This window comes from Rhinolophus sinicus, chromosome 18 (assembly GCF_057876585.1).
Source record: "Rhinolophus sinicus isolate RSI-liver-muscle chromosome 18, RSI-T2T, whole genome shotgun sequence".
Classification (NCBI taxonomy): Eukaryota; Metazoa; Chordata; class Mammalia; order Chiroptera; family Rhinolophidae; genus Rhinolophus; species Rhinolophus sinicus.
The window spans coordinates 37,707,356-37,725,391 of record NC_142518.1 but is presented as its reverse complement, the minus strand read 5'-3'; the positions used below and the strand labels follow the sequence as shown (position 1 = coordinate 37,725,391).

At 51.4% G+C, this 18,036-nt stretch overlaps 3 protein-coding genes across 10 annotated transcripts; 2 read left to right on the top strand and 1 right to left on the bottom strand.

The window, feature by feature from the left end:
- Positions 1–1,083: 1,083 nt before the first annotated feature.
- Positions 1,084–8,837, top strand: SLC35A2 (solute carrier family 35 member A2). 2 transcript variants are annotated; one of them, XM_019714356.3, is made up of 5 exons: positions 1,084–1,224; positions 2,713–2,895; positions 5,441–5,592; positions 6,490–7,232; positions 8,530–8,837. In XM_019714356.3, exons 1-5 carry the CDS (start codon positions 1,128–1,130, stop codon positions 8,555–8,557), a joined length of 1,203 nt encoding a protein of 400 aa, XP_019569915.1. In that variant the 5' UTR covers positions 1,084–1,127; the 3' UTR covers positions 8,558–8,837. The 2 variants fall into 2 exon arrangements, with proteins under 2 accessions (XP_019569915.1, XP_088651399.1); XM_088795273.1 differs by lacking the exon at positions 8,530–8,837 and adding an exon at positions 8,302–8,377.
- A 52-nt stretch (positions 8,838–8,889) lies between these two features.
- Positions 8,890–12,584, bottom strand: PQBP1 (polyglutamine binding protein 1). Of its 7 annotated transcripts, none has more exons than XM_019714349.3 (7): positions 12,447–12,584; positions 11,952–12,036; positions 10,370–10,481; positions 10,032–10,147; positions 9,547–9,837; positions 9,252–9,315; positions 8,890–9,087 (listed from the first exon to the last, which is right to left on the bottom strand). In XM_019714349.3, the coding sequence occupies exons 2-7, from the start codon at positions 12,016–12,018 to the stop codon at positions 8,931–8,933; spliced, it is 807 nt and encodes a 268-aa protein (XP_019569908.1). In that variant the 5' UTR covers positions 12,019–12,036; positions 12,447–12,584; the 3' UTR covers positions 8,890–8,930. The 7 variants fall into 7 exon arrangements, with proteins under 7 accessions (XP_019569908.1, XP_019569909.1, XP_019569904.1 ...); XM_019714350.3 differs by having other exon boundaries at positions 10,032–10,144; XM_019714345.3 differs by lacking the exon at positions 12,447–12,584 and adding an exon at positions 12,228–12,380.
- Positions 12,585–12,645: 61 nt separating this feature from the next.
- TIMM17B (translocase of inner mitochondrial membrane 17B) lies at positions 12,646–16,878 on the top strand. Its single transcript, XM_019714351.3, has 6 exons — positions 12,646–12,801; positions 13,639–13,738; positions 15,182–15,245; positions 16,067–16,195; positions 16,278–16,388; positions 16,505–16,878. Exons 1-6 carry the CDS (start codon positions 12,776–12,778, stop codon positions 16,591–16,593), a joined length of 519 nt encoding a protein of 172 aa, XP_019569910.1. The 5' UTR covers positions 12,646–12,775; the 3' UTR covers positions 16,594–16,878.
- Positions 16,879–18,036: the final 1,158 nt, after the last annotated feature.

The window sequence follows — 18,036 nt, the reverse complement described above, 5'->3', positions numbered from 1 at the left end:
TCATTTAAGCAAGACCACAAAGAAAAACTTGACAACCCCCCCCCACACACACACACACACACACACCTGCTCTCCTGTAGTGCCCGGTATGTGCAGAAGGGCTCCATTGGAGATGGACATTGAAAATGTTTGGGACACATCCACAGTTACAGATGGTTAGCTCAGGGCCAGAAAAAACTCCTTTTCCCCAACCCCAGGAAGAGAATAAATCTCTTCCCCATGGGAGAAGAAAAGCCCTTTCATGGCACTGGGGAGGGTGGGGCCAGGGTAGAGTGCAGACAGGAAATCCCCCCAGCCCCTTGATTTCTAATAACCTAGGGTGTAAGTCACCTGTTTTGCCCTTTTTGCTTCTCCCTTGTCTTACCTGCTCATTCATCTCTCCTTCCTTAACTCTTGACTTACCTGCCCTGCCCTATACTATCTTGGTTTCACTTGTCCAAACCTCAGCTGTACTCTTGGCCTGTCTTCAAAAGCTAACCTAAGCCTCTCAGCTGTTAGCTTACCTGTCTGCTTCTCACTTTTCCATCCTCAATGGTGACTCACTTGTCCTCCCTTCGCCTTTTGAACTCGCCAGTGACTTTTCACTTGTATATCCTAAACTGCCCTGATTTTATCGCTAGCTTACCTGCCTGACCTTACACCTGCCACGCTCCCTCAGTCTCACTTCCCTCCCAGATGCCCGCAGGCTCTCCAGGGGGCGGGGCCTCACCGGGATAGAGGAAAGAAACGTCAGTCCAACCTGGAAAGACGAGTTTTGATGCGGAAAGGGCGGTGCCATCAGAAGAGGGTGCAGAAACAGCCGGGCAACCGAACCAATGAGACAAGGAAACAGCATGGGCGGGTGATTTGGAAAACGATCGATGAAGATGGGGGCGGGTCTAGTAACAGGAATGGGCTAAACAGGCTGTGCAGAGACGGCGGAAGGCTGAGCCAGCCGCGTGCCCGATCTTTTTATCCAGAAGAAATTTGGAAGTCCCGAGGCTGGTGACATAACGCGTTCTGGAAAGCACAGGGAAAGCCATCGCTCTGGTTAGCCCATCCCTCACCCTACCTCACCCCGGAAGCGGAAGTGATGGACACGGAAGTGACCTGCTGTTGCCGAGGGGACGGGCCCGGCAGATGCCAACATGGCAGCGGTTGGGTCTAGCGGTTCCACCGCGGCGGCCGGGCCAGGGGCGGTCTCCGCGGGGGCGGGGGCGTTGGAGCCTGGGACCGTGAGTGCGGGTGAGACAGGCTATGGCCGAGCGGTCGGCGGCGGGGAGCTAGTCAGGATCGCTGAGGGGGTCCGGAAGGTTCCTCACTGAGGCGAGAGGGAGCATCCATATGGACCGACCTATGTGGGGGTGGCCGGGTTGGGGGTGAGGATGAGGGAAGGACGGAACAGACCATTGTGAGTGTGTTGGTGGGGAAAAGACCATTCTGAGGGTGATGGGAGGTCTCTCATGGAGACTAGAGACCATTCTGAGTTTAGGGGGATAATTCCTTTTGGGGAGGCTAGGATCACTAAGACCATTCTGGGGGGAGGGGTGTCTTTCCTTATAGAAGGGAGAGACCATTCCGAGGGTGGTAGAGTTTCTCTTTACAGAAGAAAGAAGTCATTCTGAGTGTGGAAGAGTTCTTTATAGAAGGGAGAGGCTGTTCTAAGGGTGGTGGTTTCTTTCTTGTAAACGGGCGGGCTATTGCGAGTTAGGGTGAGGCGGGTCCTTCCTTATATGACTCAGTCCATTGAGGATAAGGATGTCCTTCATTACATGGGGAAAAGACCGTCCTGGGTGTCCCCTCCAAATGGAGGTATAGTTCATTGTATGTGGGAGTGGGAGAAGGGACGTTCTGAGGGTGCCGCCCTTCCTTACCAGGAGAGTTCACTGTGTGAGTAGAACAAGTAGTAGTAGTTCCTTGGCTGCAGGTAGGATGCGATGGTTGGAGTACTGGACCATGTGTAGTGTAGGGAAATACCTCCTTATATCATTGAGGGAACTAGGCCACTCTTGGTGAAGTAACCACTGCTGACATGTGGTTCAGTCCTTGGGAAAGTGTGGGAATCATTTCTTATATTTGCTAGGTCGTTTGGGGTCAGAAGGAATCAGTCATCATAGGAAGGAGAGGTTGGAGAGACCATTCTGAGTGTGAGGGAATGGAATAATTTAGGTGGGGGGAAGTGGGGGAAAGACCGTTTCTTAGGGGGTGGACGTGCCCTATACAGTGCTCTCATTCCCTGTATTGGGGTATCATACTTCACATGGGACAACCCCTCATTAAATAGAAGCAACATTTCATCTAAATCTTCGATTTGCTCTTCCATAAAATGGGAATCCTTATAGTTCCTTAGGAGATGAGAGAGATGTTAGGGTCTATTGAGGTAATCCATATAAATCCCTGAGCCCAGCGATTGGCACATAGTAAGCACTCAATAAGAATGTAGTTGATATTCTGTCCCCGGGAGACAGGGCCTTCTCCAGCCATTTCCTGACACATCAGCAAGGATTCCAGGTATGGGCCCCGCCTACTTCTCTCTTTCCGGCTCTTCTTCCTCTGACTGAGGCGGTGGAAGCAGGAGGAGTCAGACCCTGTTTGGGACAGGCTGGACAGACAGACGGAGGAAGCTGTGGTGGTTAGGCGGATCCTGCTTGAGAAAAGAGGGGAAGGTGGTGGTGTGGCTGTACCCCGACAGCTTCTGACCCTCTTCCCCCTTGCTCCTTCCATTCCCCACAGCTCACCGGCGCCTCAAATACATATCCCTGGCCGTGCTGGTGGTCCAGAATGCCTCCCTCATCCTTAGCATCCGCTACACCCGCACGCTGCCTGGGGACCGCTTCTTTGCCACCACTGCTGTGGTCATGGCCGAAGTGCTCAAAGGTCTCACCTGCCTGCTGCTGCTCTTCGCACAGAAGAGGGGTACGAGCCAGGGAAGGGTGCTGCACTGGAGTCGGTGGGTGGGACTCTGCGTGGTGTGTGTGTGTGTGTGTGTGTACCCGAATCCACATGGAGGGTTTGCTGTTGGAGTATCTCTGTCTGTGAAACGGCCTGGGGAGTATGTAAGCGCAGCTAAGCTGCTTTGTCCCTCCAGCTCTGAGTAGCTGCACCCACACTTTTACACCCCAACCACCCTGGGAGCTGGCCTGAGGGGACTGTACAAGGGAGACAGTCTGTGCCCATAAGTAGCAGGTGACCCTTACATGGTGATTTATGTATTTCTCTTTAAAAACTTTTCATTATGAAGAATTTCAAACACAAAATCGGAGAAAATAATAAAATAGTAAAATACCCATGTCCCTATTACCCCGATCCAACAATTATCAACTCATGGCCACTCTGCCATTAAACTTCGTCAGTGATTATCCACTCTGCCAATCTATGTCTGCCTATTATCCCCCCACCTTACGATGCTGAAGTACAGTAAGCCCTCCATTAATGTCATCAATCATCAATAAGTAATGAGACTTTAAATGAAACATTAAACAAAACCAGTTTTACCATAGGCTAATTCATACAAATGAGAGTTAAGTTTCTAGGCATCTCATCAACATTATAAAGCAACAACATTGAATGAAACATGGTACTCAGGGACCTGACCTATGTCCTGTGTGAAGTATTATTTTGAAGTAAATCCACCCTTATTATCTTGAATATGTATTTTGGTATATTAAAAAAACTGCAATAACTAAAAATTATACATCAAAAAAATTAACAATAATTTTAAAAGTTAACAACATAACCAAATATCCAGTTAATGTCCAAATTTTGTAGTGATTTCTCAAATGTCATAAACATTTTTAAAAATTTGTCTGAATTGAGTTTACATCAAGGTCAGTGTTTGTAACTGGTTGATGTCTTCTGGGTCTGTCCACCTCTAGGTTTCCCTCCAACTCTTTTTTCCTCTAGTTAATTTGTTCAAGAAAGCAGGTCCTTTGTCTTACAGACTTGGGGTAACCTGGATTTTGCTGTCTGCCTCCCTGTAGTATTATTTAACATGTTCTTCTGTCGTCTGTATTCCCTGTAGGTTGGGTTTATCTACTAATGTAAAGGCCCTGAAGGCCTTTAAAATGCTGCCTAGTGAAGGCCTTTAAAATGCTGCCTTAGCGTGTGTTTCTCTATAAAGGCCTTGCATGTGGCTGTACCCTCAGCACTTACATTGAACAAGACGTTCTTACCCACTCAATAGTTCCAGGGCTCCAGGAGGCAGCAGTTTAGGGACCCCACCTGCTCTGTTCCTGACTGTTTCTGAGATACTTTTGAGTGAACACTGCATGGCCAGCCCTGCTTTGGCTGTGCAGGTGGGCATGTTGGCAGTGCAGACATGTGTTTTGCCCTCATAGGGCTGATATTTTAGATGGGGAGAAACAAATAGCTGCACATTTAATCACAGGCTTTCATCTCTTCTCTACAATTTCAACCCCACCTCCGTGTTTCTTTTTCCTGAGTTAGTTTGCTGGTAAAACTTGGGCTGATCCGATGTGGGGGTATTTGTATATTTGTGTTTTGTCTTTTTTTCTCCTTTGGTGGGAATATGAATGTGCTTGATTATGGTGTGTAGCCCCATGTATGTGGGGTGTGTTATGTGAAATATATAGTATATATACCATGTTACCTTTCTAACACCTGGAAATTTTTCAACACCCAAACCCCTGGGCCCGGTGAACTTGGGCAGAGGGGCAGACGTTGATAATTACTCCTGGGATTAATATCATGAAGGGCAAGGACGGTTTTGTGAATGAGCATCAGCAGGAATTCCTGCCATAATCTTGTGCAATGGGTGTGGGGTTTTCCCTGAGGAGCGACACTGAACTTCAAAAAAAGTGGGGTGGGCTTTGCAAATGCCTTATTATGTAGGAACGTATTCTCGTTTATTGATTGGAGCAGGTCCTAACTAGACTTGCTGCTTAATAATCAAGCCTGTATTCTTCCATGTGGCAGGGGCAACTGCTTAGTGTGTGTAGGGCTGACAGGAAGATGCAGTCAAGTGGGAGAGGCCCCTTGAGCAGTTTGTGGGCCAGTAAGGAGCTAGGATAAGTCTACAGGTCAGTCTAAAAGTTCCCGTCTGTTTTGTAAACAGCCTTCCACCCTCACTCCTAGGGCTTCTACTTCACAAGCTCCTAGGTAATGCTGAGGAGTTCATTGTACAAATGTGTACCGAGTGCTTGCCCTAAATGGTGCTCTGTGCCAGGATGGTAGGCTCTCAGATGAATGAGATATGGTCTGTGATTCTCAGACATGGTGTGAAGTCCAGTGTTAATGGACTTCTGTGTCCGCTCAACTGAGTATCTGAAAGGCCTACCGGAGATGTGCTTGTACTTCAGGGAAACTGAGAGCACAGACCTCATTCTAGCCCTCGGAGTCAGATTGTAGTGGGGGAGACACAGAACCAGGCCCAGTCCTGGTCCTCAGAGGATCCCCATCTTTGGTAGTCGGTGCTAAGAAGGGCTCTCCTCCCCCCACCAAGGTAACGTGAAGCATCTGGTCCTCTTCCTCCACGAGGCCGTCCTGGTGCAGTATGTGGACACACTCAAGCTTGCAGTGCCCTCTCTCATCTACACCTTACAGAATAACCTCCAGTATGTTGCCATCTCTAACCTGCCAGCTGCCACTTTCCAGGTGAGCCCCAAGCCCGGCATAGCCCTGGAGGAACTGGCTGGGATGGGGGGGTGTAGGATGTGGGGGGCGGGGCGCAGAGAGCAGGAGCTGTGTCACCTTTGGAATGTCCTTGGAGCTCCCCAACCTTTTTTTCCTCATCTGTGGGAAATGGGAATGGAAATGGTCATAGCTACTCACTGAGGTGCTGGAATGATTAAAAGACATAACGCCAGGGAAGAGCCCTTGCTTGGCTATAGATAAGCTTTAGGCTATTTGCAGACAGCCTTGTGAAATGGTTAAAGAGCCTGGATTCTGGGGCCCGGCTGCCTGGGTTTATCCCAGCTCTGCTACTTTCCAGCTGTGTGATATTGGGCAAGTTACTTAATCTCTCTGTGCCTTAGTGTCTCATCTTTAAATTGCATTTTACAGTAGTGCCCACTTCATACATGAGGATTAAAAGAACGAATTCATGTGAAGTGCTTAGACCACACCTGGTACATAGTAAGTGCTGTGTACGTGTTTGCTCACATTGTATGGCTGACTTATTCGTATCAACGAGTGTTGATCAAGACCTCCCTCCTCATGATGTCTGCCATTCATTCATCCCCTACTGTGTGAGGTGTCTCACACACACCAGCCATAGTTTAGGGCAGATGATGTCGGGCTCAGACAGGGAAGTGCTTCTCCCTTCATCACACAGCCAGGAAATGGGGTTGGGATGTGAGCTTAGGTGTGGCCCAGCCACCCTCCTGTGTACCTTCTGGGAGGCAACCTCAGAGCTGTTTAACTGCATCTCAGTCAGTGGCCAGTGGCTGGATATTTTTGCTGTTTTTATTGTCATCTACCCCACCCTGTCCCCCATGCGCACATGTTGGGGGTCAAGGGCAGCCCTCAGTGCCTTCCACATGCCACTCGCAGGTGACGTACCAGCTGAAGATCCTGACCACAGCCCTGTTCTCCGTGCTCATGCTGAACCGAAGCCTTTCCCGGCTGCAGTGGGCCTCCCTGCTGCTACTCTTCATGGGCGTCGCCATTGTCCAGGCACAGCAAGCCGGTGGCGGGGGCCCACGGCCGCTGGATCAGAACCCCGGGGCGGGCCTGGCGGCTGTCGTGGCCTCCTGCCTCTCTTCAGGCTTTGCAGGTGTCTACTTTGAGAAGATCCTAAAGGGCAGTTCAGGCTCCGTGTGGCTGCGCAACCTGCAGCTGGGCCTCTTCGGCACGGCACTGGGCCTGGCGGGGCTCTGGTGGGCTGAGGGCACCGCTGTGGCCCGCCGCGGCTTCTTTTTCGGGTACACGCCTGCTGTCTGGGGTGTGGTGCTCAACCAGGCCTTTGGTGGGTTACTGGTGGCTGTGGTTGTCAAGTACGCCGACAACATCCTCAAGGGCTTTGCCACCTCCCTGTCCATCGTGCTGTCCACTGTTGCCTCCATCCGCCTCTTCGGCTTTCATGTGGACCCGTTGTTTGCCCTTGGTGCTGGGCTGGTCATCGGTGCCGTCTACCTCTACAGCCTTCCCCGAGGTACAGCCAAAGCCATAGCCTCTGCTTCCACCTCTGCCTCCACCTCCGGGCCCTGCACTCACCAGCAGCCTCCGGGGCAGCCGCCGCCGCCACAGCTGTCTTCCCACCGTGGAGACCTCAGCACGGAGCCCTTTCTGCCAAAGTCAGTGCTGGTGAAGTGAGGGCTGGCGGCGGTGGGGGGAGACAGGGTGGGGGGCTGGATGGAGGGTGTTGGGCATCTGGAGGACCCAAGTTGCCACTGGGGCCTGGCTCCTCTGGGGGTTGGAAGTCTTTTCTCCCAGGTCATTGAGACTTCTGGAAGGGCATGGAGCTGGGCGGGCATCACATGAACCCTTCCTTGTAGGCTGGTCCCCCCTCCCCTGGAGGGGTTTTTAGAGCTGCCTCCTCTGCCCCAGTCTAACCCCTTTGAGGACCAGGTTACGGGTATTGTCATTCAAAGCCTTTCTGTCTGCCCCCCCTCAGCCGGAGAGGTCGTCATGCCTGGGAGAATCCCTCCCAGAAATCCCTCCAGCTTTGTAAGGACAAAGTGGACAAAAATCCTACAACTCTTTTAGTAGTGACTGATGCCTACCTGTGGGGTTCTGTTTGCCATAGCTCGAGGCCTTCTCCCTCACAATCACACTGGATCACGTTAGCAGCTCGGTCTTTTTGTGGCCTTCAGGCAGCTTCCCTGACACTAAGACCCTTGAAAAATGGGCCTCTTGTGAGCACCCAGGGAGGGAGCAGGGGTCGAGAGCTGACATTTTTGCATCAGCCCTTTCCAGAAGCAGGGACTATTTGGTTTTTTAGTGGTTTGGGCATTTGTGGTGTATTCGGATAATTTGTGATCCAGGGTGTGGGAAAAGCAGGGAGAGAGGTCCTTGAAGTGGCTGTATCTCACTGAATCTAAGACAATGTCAGTTGCCAGGTGAAGGGTTCTTTCCTGAGACATCCTGAAGGGAAAAATAAAGCTGCCAATCACACTCTTGCTGCCCCACTAGCTAAATGAGGGACCCTTACTTCATGAGGGTGGGTGTCTTAAAGTTGCTGAAATATGGATCCTGCCCCCTTGTACCTCCCAAAGCTTATTAACCCCTTAACTGTCTCCCAGGGTGTGTGCACGCGTGTGTGCGCACATGCACATGGGAAATGCCTGGGCTCTTTGTGTAAATAGGGCCATTGGATCTTTATTTTTGATCAATGTGTTCTGACTTTTGGGTTTGTTTTCTAAGGAACTGTAATGAACAAATGTCAGGATACCCAATGCCAAATAAAGATGTTGTATTTATTTAGTCCACGTGTAGCTTTCTGACCCAGAGGACCCGCCCTCTCTGCATGGGCTCTGTTACTAACCCCAAGACTGCCAGCCTCACTACTGTTGCCTTCACTTGCTCAGGACACCCACCTGCCAGCCCACCCCAGCTTTCTGTGTTTTTCTTTCCTCCCCATTCCTACCACAGGTTGCTCACCAAGGTGAAGGGTTCGTAGCCGCTGGGATTGAAGACGCTGGCCTGGCCTCGTTCTCCCTTCTTGCCCTGGCCCAGCCAGGACCAAACTCTCTGATCAGTATTAGGGGTGGGGGGAGGCAGACACCGACCCACCTGTCCCCACCCCCCACCCCCCACAGGGCTGACAAGACTAAACTCTGGTAAGGAGGGCCCCATCAAGGACCCACCTCGGCCTCCAGCCCGTGCCGCCCCCAGGTCCCTGCCGCCCTCACAGTATTTCTTAGGTGAGTTTTTGCAAATAAAATGTGTTTTGCATCTTGCCGCCTTGGGTTGGGAAACCTCAAAACTGTGAAAGAAGGAAGCACTCTGGCCTTGAGATCCACGAGAATCTTTTATTAGAAACGCACAGGGGTTCAGTCTTGCTGCTTGGTTCGGGAAGCCTCAGCATTGGCCCGGAGCACAGCCCCTGGGGATGGGTAGGGGCGCTGCTGGAAGAGGGGTCCTGCAGCTGTCGTGTCGGCACCAGTCTTCGCCTCATTCCGCTTGGGGAGTCCTGTTGACCACGTGCCCCTGGGGGGTGACAGAGAGTCAGGGGGTGGGAATGTAGGATGTGGTAGGTACCCCCCACCCAGCAAACAACTGACAAGCGGGGGAAAGGGATGGGAAGAAAGGAATGGTCACTGGTGCAGTGAGTCGAGGAAAGAAAAGGGCTTGCGAGGGAGTGTGTCACTTACCGGGGTGCATCCGAGTATGAGCTGGGGTCCATGGGATCTAACTCATCATCCTTCCGGCTTGCAACTGTGGAGGGAGGTGGCAGAACAAGGTCTTCAATGGAGGCACAACGAGCCCCTGACCACCGAGCTTCCCCCACCCCAGGAAGATATGGAGCCCACAGCTGCCACGGCCACAGCACCTTCCACCAGGCCATGCAGATTCAGGCACTTGCATAAAAGGAAGTGAGGGCTTCCGTATACCATGCGCCCCCCGCGCCTTACTGCCTCACCCCAGTCCCGACTCTGCTCAGCTTACCCTTCTTGCTCTTGGGGTAGGGAGCCAGCTCCTCCCGGCGATGGTGGCGCCGATCTTTGCCCTCTTCCCGGTCCACCTTGTCATACCCACGGTCTCGGTCCCGCTCCCGGTCCCGCTCTCGCTCTCGCTCTCTGTCCACCTTGTCATAGCCACGCTCTCGGTCTCTGTCCGACTTCTCATGGACCCGGTCCGACTTCTCGTGGCCCCGGTCCGACTTCTCGTGGCTCCTGTCCAATTTCTCGTGGCTCCTGTCCAATTTCTCATGGCTCCGGTCCAACTTCTCCTCAGTGTCTGGGGACATAAGAACCTTGAAGTGACCTTCCTCCTCCCACCCCTGAACCCAGTAGCTTCTGCTTTTGACAGCCTCTCCTGCTTGGGGCTGGGCCTGACAGTCTCACCTGCCCCTCTGGAACCACTGTCATTTACTGAGCCCTCTCTGAGAACTGCTGGAAGCACTCGAGGCATCCTTGGACCTGCCCACTCACCTGCATTACTGCTCCTGAGCTTCTTGGAAGATTTGGTAACGACGGAGTTGGGATCATGTGGGGAGAGCCAGGACACGAGGTCTGTGTCCACATTCCAGTAGTAAGGGAGCCCGCTGCTTGGCAGTGAGGAAGGAAGGAGTGTCAGCACAGATATCCTCTCCTGGTCTCCTCAACTCCTGCTCCCCAATCTCTACCTATATCTGCCCCATGTCAGCATCCCCCAGGGAGAACCCCCAGATATCTTCCCATGCCCCTCCATTCACCCCAGTGCCAGAGACAGCACAGGAAAGGTGAAGTCAGCAGTTAGCTTCTCCTCTCCCCCAGGTCCCCAAGCTCACCAGGAAGGGTCGAACACCTTATACCAGCTTGGTGGCAGGCCCTCCAACCGGGTGGCCTCGTAGTCCACCGGATCGTCGTCATAGTCCTCGGCAATGATCTCTTCCTCCGGTTCTGCCAGGACGGGGAGGAGGAGAGCAGTAAGGGTCAGGGATTCTCATCCTACTGTTCTCGTCTGGAAAGACGTGCATTCACACGGACACACGTGTGTGTGCCAGATCTCACTGGCCGTGGCACATATTGCTCATACTCCAACTCCAAGCATCTGAACAGTAGACTTAATGTGCACCTAAATCTGTCCCGTTCCTGGGTTCAGATAAGAGATACTGTTACCCAAGTCTATCTAGTTGAAGGGTTTAGATAGGGATTCATCAAAACATGTATCCATAGTCATTCAGTTTCTGAGTTCAGGGAGTACGTAACAGCACACTATCCAAATCTATTTGGATAAAATGAGTTTCAACAGCAAGGGGTTTATCTGAAATAAGTCCGGAAGCTCCCAAGCTTGGCAAATGTGGGATTTCGGACTCCTGTATTTTGAGTAACAAGAATTTGGATAGCAAGGAATTTATCCCAACACTGCTCTGAATCTATTCAGTTCCCGAGGCCTGATGCATACAGTTGTCGGTTAATATCAATAGAACAAAAAAGGTATATATTGTCAGCTCAGTACCCGGCCCTCTCAGTAGGCCTATCACAGATTTCAGCTGTGGATATAACTAACACTGAAATTTATATGTCAGCAACAGCAGTCATACTGTAGGCCCCAAAGAGGTCAGCTATAATCATCGGTATGTTGTGTTTTTTTTATTAAAGTTTATTGGGGTGACAATTGTTAGTAAAGTTACATAGATTGCAAGCGTACAAATTCATTGGTATTGTTAATAAAATAAATACCATCAGCACAGGGCCTAGCACCCAATAGGCTTAAATATCAATAATCATTAGTAACATTAACCACAAGATTTCTGCCCAGCATACATTAGGCTTATAATGTCACTTTTCATTAAGGTAGAAATAAGATGTATTTTCCTGGCACACTATAGCCCCAAATAGATGCCTGCTTTTACTATCATTGACAATAAAGTATAAATAGCAGCAGCAGCAGCAAGTAGGCCTAAATGATAGATCCTATCATTATTTTACACTGTTAACCATAATGTGTACGCCAAAATACATGCCAGCTATCGATATGGTGAACAATAACATATACATCACCAGCATAATACCTGGCACCACAGTAGGTCTGAAAAATGTTATCTATCCGTATGGTAAATAATACATTATTGACATCCGCCACTGTCCTCAGTGCACAGAAGACTGTAGTAGGTGACAGCTATCCTTACTATTAGACACTTTGTAATCACTTCATGGATTGATGGATAGATTGAACCTGGCATACAGTAGGCCCAAATAGGTATGTGGGGCCTACTTGTCAATATTAAGGATGAGATGTCTATCTCCCCTGCGGCCCCTCCCCCCACTCCACTGCTTGGTGCACAGTGGGCCCATGCTGGCTATCAAGTGGCAGTATCAACAACAAAGTGTCTGTCAAGCCTGGCATCTGCTCTTTAGCTCTCTCACCGGGCTCCAGATGTTTGAGAATGCCTCTCTTGGCCAACCGGGTCTGCAGCGCAACGGGCAGCGGCATAGTGAGTAACAAACAGACCTAGGGACAGAAGGACAAGACCAGAACAACTCAGGTGAAAATTCGAATCTGGATCCTATAACCAAGCGCGTCCCGGCAGCATGTACTCATCTGGACTCCCACCTCTCCACCTCCATCAGTAGCTGGGCAGAAGGAAGCTGCGCTAAAAGGTGGAAGAGATAGGTAGAAAAATCACCCAAACCCTCACCAACCCTCCTCTCCAGGACCGATGCTCCACCACCCAGTTCCTCTCCCAGGCCCAGATTCCAACTACTGCTGAAGGAGCCGAAAGCGACTTCCCTGCGCCCCAGAAATGGGTGCACCCAACATCCCCCAAAGACTGCTGGGTGGGCGGAACCAAAGCGCTGGGATGGGGGTGAACAGTGGAGCACCTCCCTCAGCTCCAAAAAATGCATGCTCCCGGACATTACCAATACAGTCACGCGGGTAGCAGAAGGCTGTCAGACTGGCCGCCTCACTGTCCTCGCTGCTACGATCACCAGGATGTCACTATTCTCTTCTCCCAAAGAACAGAAACAGCTACTCTCTCCCTGAGACTTGAACTAACTGGGAGAGTACGCCGCGGTGAACAGATGACGCAACCTGGGTAGCCAATGAGAGTGCGTCATTGGCCTGACCTACGGCGCAGCAACCCAATCTAGTTCTGGGATAGGTGTAAAGCTCGGCTCTGTGTGCGTTTACGGTGTGGGCGTGGCCTAGCCTGGGTTTAGGCAGATTGCACGGGCCGGACGCTGGCGCCATGGAGGAGTACGCTCGGGAGCCCTGGTACGGCGATGGGCACAGGCCTCGGGAGTGTCGCTGCGGCATCACGGCCAGCTGTGGGAGGCGGGCGGGGGAGGCACCGGCCCCAGAGCGCCACAGCCCAGAATCGGGAGACGTTTAGTTGTCTCCTTCTCTCCTCCATTTGTTCCCTCCCACTTGGGCTCCGTTAAAAGGGACCACAACCGTGTGCCTGGAGAACAACTCCACGTTTCCCGTGTCCGTATCTCTCAGCGCCTTTGTTAACGAAAATAGACACACTGGTCGAATCCATTTCCGCCGGGGGGGTGATGAGGTGTTGAGCGGAAATCCCCAGAGCTACCATGCGTGGTTTTTCCCAGCTCCCTTTAGTGAGGGGGGCGGGGCCTGGATGAGCCTATTGTGAGCAAGGAGGAGGTGCTGGATCCTCCCCACAGTCTGCTCTTGGTTTTTCCCAGTTGTGCGTGGTTAAAAGAGAGGGAAGCGGGCGGGGCTTGCTTCGACGTGTTCGTTGTCGGAGAAGCGGGGTGCGACCCGTCCTGCTTTAATAATACTAGCTAGTTAACACAGTTAACACTTATGAGGGATTATTATAAAGTGCCAACTCTGCGTGCATCGATTCATTTAATCTTTGATAGTAAAGTGTTGACTGATTCCTTGGTTGGCTGCAGAGGGAAGGGGCGGAGAGGGCAAAGACTAATTTTCCCCTTTTTGCACTATTTCTTGCTTAAATGGGGGGGGATAATCTATTCTCTGAAGTGCTACTTCCCATTTGGGTGACGTGGTTCCTCCCAGTTGAAAGAATCCACGTGACATAGCATAGGAGGGCTCACATTAACCCCATCCTCCCCTTCACACTTGCAGCCCATGGCGAATTGTCGATGACTGCGGTGGAGCCTTCACTATGGGTGTCATCGGTGGTGGAGTCTTCCAGGCCATCAAGGGCTTCAGAAATGCCCCCGTCGTGAGTCCTGGCCTTCTCTGGGTGGTGTGGGGATCCTGCCCTGCCAGCACAGGGTACTGCTCTGAAAACTGCTGGGAGCTGCCAGTCACATACACTTAATCATTCTGGTGCCTGCTCACTTACTGTGTGCCTGGCCTGGCTCCCGGATCTGGGGTTTTGGGGAACTGCAAACATGTCCACTGTCCCTCACCCCTCAACTGGAGTGCCTCTGGAAATGCTGTGCTGTGAAAACAGTCATCACTGTCGACATAAGAACGTCCAAACCCGTAGAAAAAAATGTATGAGAGTTTATTTGAGCCCAACAGAGAATACGTCTGGAAGCAAGATCTCAACAGACAGAAAAATGCTTCCCAGAATGACAGTTTTCAATTTTATACATTTGGAGTTAGTGGGGAATATAAAGATTACATGAATGTGGGAGAAAGCAAGGCAGGGAAATCTCTATGATTGGATTACAGGATAGTTAACAAGATTATTCTCTTGTGGGTGGTTACACTTCCTCAGGGGTCTGAAAAAGAGACATTTCAAAGGTGTGTTATCCTAGATAAACAACGGACAGTGCTTGCTTAATGCAGAGATAACCTTTTACTAGGGAAGCTACAGCCCTGATCAGTGAGATCACCCATTGAGGTTACGTTCCATTAGATTTATTTCAGAGCTCCCTTTCCATCCATATCACCAAGTCATATATGTGTGTGTAAAGCTAGATGAATTTTACCTACAGGCAGATTCTGGGTCAGAAACCTGGATAGAGGGAAGTAACAGTTTAACTGGCAGAAGCAGGACAGCCTTAAAGTTAAGAAAATGCTTTTAATTTAACATAATCAGTTCTGTCTCCTTCTCTGACACCCCCTCCTGGGAGAGCTCAGCAAGTGTCATTTTGAATGCCACCCATTTGCCAGGGTCTCTGCAATTTATATATCTGGCCCTGTCCCTCCCCTCAACTCCTACCACTCTTTCCTGTATCTTTGCCCAAGTTTCTCTCATCCTCAAGGTCTCAGCACAAATGACCCCTCATTAAAGAGATCTTTCCTTACCCCTCAGCTGCTATCATATCTCTTCATCCTATTTCCTCTAGGGTATGTATTGCTGTCTGAAGTTGTCTTGTTTATCTGTACCCTTACTCAGGATCTGTCTCTCCCACTGTAATGGGAACTCTGAGAGGGCAGGGGCCAGGTCTACCTTGTTCACTGCTGTGTCCCTGCATGCAGCATGGTACCTGGCCCATAGGGGCTCAGTCTTTGATGGATGGAAACTCAACCCAGCTCTGAGAACACCTAGGTTGGGATAATAACCAGCTCCCTAGTTCTTGGCCACTGCTCTACATCTCTACCTCTGATACTCCTAACAGGACTCCCACCCCCTTTCCTCTGCAAAGCTAAAGGCCCTGTCTGCCAGTGGCCTCAGCCCTCCTCTGACACCCTTCCTCCTCACGTTCCCTAGGGGATTCAGCACCGATTGAGAGGTAGTGTCAACGCTGTGAGGATCCGAGCCCCCCAGATTGGAGGTGAGAAGCTTGGGGAGACAGGAGATGTGATGGCAAAGTTGGCAGTGGTCACTCCTTTGGGTCTAGACCACAAGTTGGGGGTCCAGGTTTGAGCCCCAACTCTGCCTGGGACTTCCTCGGGGAGTAATGTTTCCCAACAATTTAATATGGCCGAGTTCTGGAGTTTTAAGTCTAGACTCGGGCTCTTCCCTGATTTGTGACCTTGGACTCTAATCTCTCCGAACCTCATCTGTAACGGGAATGACGATAGTAGTAACCACCCCAGTCATTTTGTAATGTATGTAATTTACGTAGCACTTACTGAGTGCCGGTTGCTCTGCTAAGCACTTTAATAATACTAACTAATTTAAAATTTCAGAAGTCAAATAACAAGCAGTGCCTAGGTCAGGTCCTGGCACACAATAAGTAAGGCCTCAGTAAACATTTTAACTATCATTGTTAACTGGCTTTCCTAACCTGTTACCTTCTTGCTGAAACCAAGATCAGAACTCCAACTCTATGTGGTAGTTATGAAGATCAAAGTTAAAAGCCATATGGAAGGTAAATGTGCTTATAAACACTTGTCACCTTCCTATGAAGAAGAAGGGAGTGTAAACACTTTCACCTCCCTAAGAAGAAGAGACAGCTTGAAGAGGAGCTACCATAGGGACAGATGTGGGGAATATCCCCTAGGAGTTTGCTCTCTCCCTTTGTATCTGGGTTTTCTCCCTTTTTTTTTTTCCTTTTTGCCATAGCCTTCAGGACTTGGGAGTCCCCAGTCTCTGAGCTGTGGATTCTTGGGATTTCCCTAGGACACTAATTAGGCCTCTGTCCCCCTGTAGGTAGCTTTGCGGTGTGGGGGGGCCTGTTCTCCACCATCGACTGCGGCCTGGTGCGGCTGCGGGGCAAGGAAGATCCCTGGAACTCCATCACCAGTGGAGCGTTGACTGGGGCTGTGCTGGCTGCCCGCAGTGAGTACCCCCAGCCCTGGCCCTAGCCCCCTCCACCCTGTTCTGCCGGCCCTCACCTCTCCCTGCCTCCTCACTCTTCCAGGTGGCCCATTGGCCATGGTGGGCTCAGCAATGATGGGGGGCATCCTGTTGGCGCTCATCGAGGGTGTTGGCATCCTCCTCACTCGCTACACTGCCCAGCAGTTCCGCAACGGTGAGTACCTGGCAGTGAGTACCTGGCAGTGAGTACCTGGCGACACTGGTCAGGGACAAGGGAAATCCTCTGCCTAGCCACCTCTGCTTACCTGTACCTGATTCTTTCCTTTTCAGCACCCCCGTTCCTGGAGGACCCCAGCCAGCTGCCCCCTAAGGAGAGTACCCAGGCCCCAGGCTACCCCAGCTATCAGCAGTATCACTGAGGAAGTGACCGCCTGTCGCCACCACCATGGGAGCGCCTCCTAGGTTCCCTCCCCGATGATCTACCTCGAAGGGAGGGCTGGCTCCCAGTTGGCCCTGGGACCCCCCGGAGAGGGCCTCTCTTCTCTCTCTGCTCCCTTGTCCCAGGGTGGGCGTGGGGCACCCCAGCTGCCCTGATGGACGGGTCCCCTTCTCTCAGGGCACCCCAGCCCCACATTCATATGTATCTCACCCCAGCCCCTTCCTTTGGCACCCTGATGAGTATTTAAAGCCAGTTTTGAAATGCCTATGGATGTACTCCTTGAGCCAGCTATGGGAGCCTCTCCTTAAGACAAGGGGCAGAGCCCGCATCAGGGACTCAGAAACCTAGGATTTGGAGTCCCACAGAGAGTGGGATCTAGTAATGTGGGATGAATGAGCAGGAAAGGGAATGAATCAGGATGAGAATAGGTACATGAATAAGTGTGTCTGAGGGCCAAGTGATGAATCATAAGCAGACAGAGGCACAGGCTTGGGAAAGAAATGGGGGAACACAGGATTGTTGGGGTGGACAGGGTGGTTCTGCATGTCGCACCCCTGATTCCTCCCCCAAAGTCCCCATTGCCAACGCTAGGAAATCTGACCTCAGAATGCACTCTCTCATTCTGGATACCGGTCACTCTACTGGTATGAAGATAATCCTCCTCCGTGTGGCCTCCCCATGGACCTGGGATGAAAGTAGGGGTCAGGGAGACCAGGCTTCTTTGAAGAAGGTGCCCTGCATCAGTCTCCTGCACCACAGAGATACTTCTCCTCTGTGATGTTCAGCATTGTATTTTTTTAAGGGCAACCACAAAATAACCAGAAATGAGTTTTCATTCTGGGGTGGGGGAATTACGGGAAAGTGATTTTTGTGGATGGACATCGGCCTCAAATGCTCTCTCTTCCGTGTGGACCCCTACATGTATGGGGCAAACATTGTCTCCACTGGGTGCAAGTGCTCCAGTGCAAATGGCCTCATGGGAGACAAAAACTGGCCCTTTTGTGCAAGCTATGGCACAGAGGTGGAAATGCCCTCTCTTACACAAAGTCGCTTTCTGGGGGGTGCAAATGCTGAGTCCCAGGGCCTCCCAAGACTTCAGCGGGATCTGGTGGTCCTCAGAGGTAGCAGAACAGCAACACTGCCTGCTGGATTGACTCAATGCCAGGTGGAGCCCAACGACCCGAGTGAAGGCTCTGGGAAGGACAGGGTGGGGGTAGCAGACACCGTGCACACAGCTCTCAATGCCTTTGCAGGACTCCAGCCTCAAACTCCGCTCCACACCCAGGCCTGTCCCAGGGTATCCCAAGCTGCAACCCTTGTGTTTCTGGGCCACTTCCTTGGGTCCAGTCCCTTCTGTACATCTAAGGCCCACCCTTCCTAACCTCCAGGCCTCATCCCCCCTCCCCCCGAATTTCCAGATCCC